The sequence below is a fragment of the Eutrema salsugineum genome, unplaced genomic scaffold, assembly GCF_000478725.1.
Source record: "Eutrema salsugineum unplaced genomic scaffold, Eutsalg1_0 scaffold_9, whole genome shotgun sequence".
NCBI classification, from domain to species: domain Eukaryota; kingdom Viridiplantae; phylum Streptophyta; class Magnoliopsida; order Brassicales; family Brassicaceae; genus Eutrema; species Eutrema salsugineum.
In genome coordinates this window covers 6,433,129-6,436,661 of record NW_006256342.1, presented here as the reverse complement: position 1 = coordinate 6,436,661, position 3,533 = coordinate 6,433,129, and the positions used below count along the sequence as shown (strand labels likewise).

Here is a 3,533-nt window from a genome sequence, read left to right as displayed (position 1 = left end):
GTTGTTTTGTTTTATCTACATATTATAAAATAGAGATTATTGTGGACCAGTTTTACTCGTATCACTTAAACTAATATAGAACTCTAGTAACTAGTTCATACCCTATAATTTATCTACGTAAAATCTAATTTATGAAATATATTTTATCTTTCCGTCAAAGTGTATGATCGGAAATATTAGTACATCTAGTCAAGTGCATATCAAATAAATATGTTTTCTAAAAATATGCATTTAATAATATAGTGCGTTAAGTTTCATCCAATAGGAAAATTCAAAATAATGAATGGATTCACCCTGATCAACTACACTCTGTCGTACATTTCATTTAATCCATTTGTTTGATGTTTCAAAATTTTACATGCAGATTAAGAAATCACATTAATTCATATTTTTTAAATATAATTACTTATCAAGTTAATGATAAAAAGCTGCATAATACAGATGATGAAAGAAAATAAAAAGACTATAAGTTTATACTAAAAATATAAAAAATATCACTTTAAAACGAAACAAATACTTTTTGCTTAAAAATGACTTTAGGGAATACTAATTTCACTTAGTCATTTAATCTCAGGGGTCTGCATCTCGGCAAGGACTTATCCCTAGCAATTGTTTCACTATATGTTCTTGCATAAACATAGATTTACTCACCACCAAAAAATTTACAGACGAAAAAAAAAACATAAAGATAGATTCCAGCCAAAACCTCAAAAAAATATTCTTTTGGTAAACTATAGATTCCTCTCTTTCTGTGTGGAAGCTTCCTTAGCCTAGTGGTTAATGGATCTTTAATGCTTCTATACTAAGAGATCTGGGTTTCGAGTCCCGAAAGGTGCGATTTATTATTAATTTGCAGATTAATGGAGACAAGCTTACAGGAGGTTTTCAACATATGATGCATGGAGATTCGTTTGGCGTATTTGCAGGCGGGAGACTTGTTCGTTGTTAAATTATCGATGTAATAGTTCTCATAATTTATAATAAAATAATAGATCAGTATTAAAAAAAATAGATTCCTTTCTTTCTATGTTTTCTCTCTTTTTTTTCTTTCTTTCTATATATACAGTTCTCTTTCATTTTCTGCAACACGTGTGAAAATTTTCCCTTACCTTTTGTAAATAACTCACCTTGGTTATATTGAGGTAATGTGTTTACTGATTCTCAATTTTCTTCTGAATTTTCCTTCATTATCTTACTTTGTGGTCTATTGTGACACATTATCAATATCAGGAGAAGGTCACAACCTCTTGTATTGCTCATGAGTCATGATGCGTGATTCTCCATAGAGCTACAACAAAATCAGATTCCCATGACCGTGACTTTCTTGACGTGTTTGGTTAATCAAAATCTATCTATTTCTTCTCAGGAGGTCGACTGAAAAAGTTGAGAGGTCCTCCTTATCATATCATCATTAGAGGAATCATATCAGTTAGTTATAGCTCGTGAGAGGAAACAGGATTTAATGTTAAGCTATGTGTCTAATGATCCAAGGGAATTAAAGCAAACCAGCATTAGCTCTACAAGCAAAATCGATGTTGGATATCGTGGAAGTTAAAAGGAAACGAGATGAAACTTCATCGTGGGATATCTGTCAGAGTTTGAAGAAAGGATCCATTGGTTGACATAATCTTGGATTGGGACCCTCCTCTGCAATTCAACAAAGAACCAAGATAGAGATATAGCTTTTCATAAAGATGAGTTTCCAAAGTATTGATCCTGCTGAATCCTAAACACATCATGTTCTTTTGTATATAGTTCAAGGCACAAGCTCCTATTTAACAACTTCAAAGATCAGTGAAAACGACGTCTCACGTTTTCCTTACAAGATCAAACCTATAACTACCATGTTGCCAATGATAAGAGCCCGAGCAGCAAAACAAGAAATAGAAACTAAGGGGCAAATAAACCACAGCTTCCAGAGTCCATTTTCTTGTAATAGTGGCTTTAACCGATGGAACACAAAAGGTGAGCTTTTGATAAAACCTTAGCTACTTAGCTATCAAAGTGACTAAGTAGCCAACAACTGCAGTGGCTGTTCCAAGAATTCCACCAGCAATGACCTGATGACACCAAAAAAAGCTATGCTCAGGTAATTAGCAGATCACAATCAGTCTCTTACTTGTCTTAACATGAAAATCATTTCTCTAAGTCCCCATTGATCTCATGATCTCGACTCAATTCATTATTCACTTACTTGTGGAGGTGTATGACCGAGAAGTTCACTCAGGGGTCTGGTTTCAGCGAGCGGATGTTCTGCAGGGAGTTCATACACAATCTGATTGAGAACCTGGAAATGAAGAAGACCAAAACCAGTAAACAAAAACACATCTTGTGACACCAAAAGAAAACAATCTAAACCAAACCTCAGCTTGTCTTCCAGCATGTAATCTTACACCAGTTGCATCATACATCACCTGCCACACACAAAACACAAATTCCTCACTTACTTACTGAATCATCTCCTTAACCATCAAAAAGTGATAAAGAAAGGCAAAAACATACAATGGATGTGAGAATGAAGGCGATTGCGAAATGTGATCCTCCAAATCCTTCTTGTAAACCAACAGCCATAGCTAAAGCTGTAACTGTAGCTGAATGTGAAGAAGGCATTCCTCCAGACCCAACAAGCCGTTTCAGATCCCATCTCTTTTCCTTATGCCTGCAAAAACATGTAATTCATAATCGTCAAAAATGATCAATTCTACCTGATGATCACAAGTCAAATTATGAGTTTTGAACAATAGTCTTGATCAAAGAACGAGCATGGAACAAATATATGAGAGTGATTCTTGCGCACGTAAAACGTACCAGGAGGTGAAGAATTTGATGAATTGTGCGATGGTGAAAGCTAAGACGGCGGAAATCAGAGGGTAATTCGTGAAAATTGAAAAGTAATGGGACGAAGAGGAAGACGAAGCCGCCGAGTCCTCCATTAGACGATGATCGATGGATCTCATTTAAGCAGCTACATGAAGAAGAAGAAGAAGATACAGAGACGACATGAATCCATAAAAGGCGAAACTTTGCGTGTGAAAAAAGATCTTTCCTTTGATCTCTATCTAATGGCGTCTACCCTTCAATTCCCTTTGTTCTCTTTTTCTTCGGCAACAACCAACGGTTCTTGTATTAAATATTTTTATTTTAGCTAGGAAGTCTACACGATTCTATGTGCATTGCAGTGTGTTTCAATCTCCAGAAAATACAGATTGTTAGTTTTTAATTTTTTTTTTTAAAGATATACGTTCTAAAACTTTTTTTCATCTTTATCCGAAATTATATAAGTCAAATACATTAGGGATATAATACAACTATATTATTATTATCTGATACATTCTGTTGATATACCAGAACTTTTCAATATTTTATTGAGTACGTGTAAGAGAGCTTTTATAGTAACTTTAATAAAAAGTTAAGAATTCAGAAATTGAGTGTATATTCATAAAATATACCATGCGAAATGCGTATATGAATACGTTAACATAATTTTATTTATTAATTGATTGATATATGAATTGAGCAGAATATGCTTCTTT

The 3,533-nt window shown here is 33.9% G+C and overlaps 1 protein-coding gene across 1 annotated transcript; it reads right to left on the bottom strand.

Moving 5' to 3' along the window:
• Nucleotides 1-1,675: 1,675 nt before the first annotated feature.
• Nucleotides 1,676-3,101, bottom strand: LOC18007853 (uncharacterized membrane protein YuiD). Its single transcript, XM_006391188.2, has 5 exons — nucleotides 2,809-3,101; nucleotides 2,503-2,659; nucleotides 2,364-2,414; nucleotides 2,195-2,287; nucleotides 1,676-2,060 (listed from the first exon to the last, which is right to left on the bottom strand). The coding sequence occupies exons 1-5, from the start codon at nucleotides 2,955-2,957 to the stop codon at nucleotides 1,989-1,991; spliced, it is 522 nt and encodes a 173-aa protein (XP_006391250.1). The 5' UTR covers nucleotides 2,958-3,101; the 3' UTR covers nucleotides 1,676-1,988.
• Nucleotides 3,102-3,533: the final 432 nt, after the last annotated feature.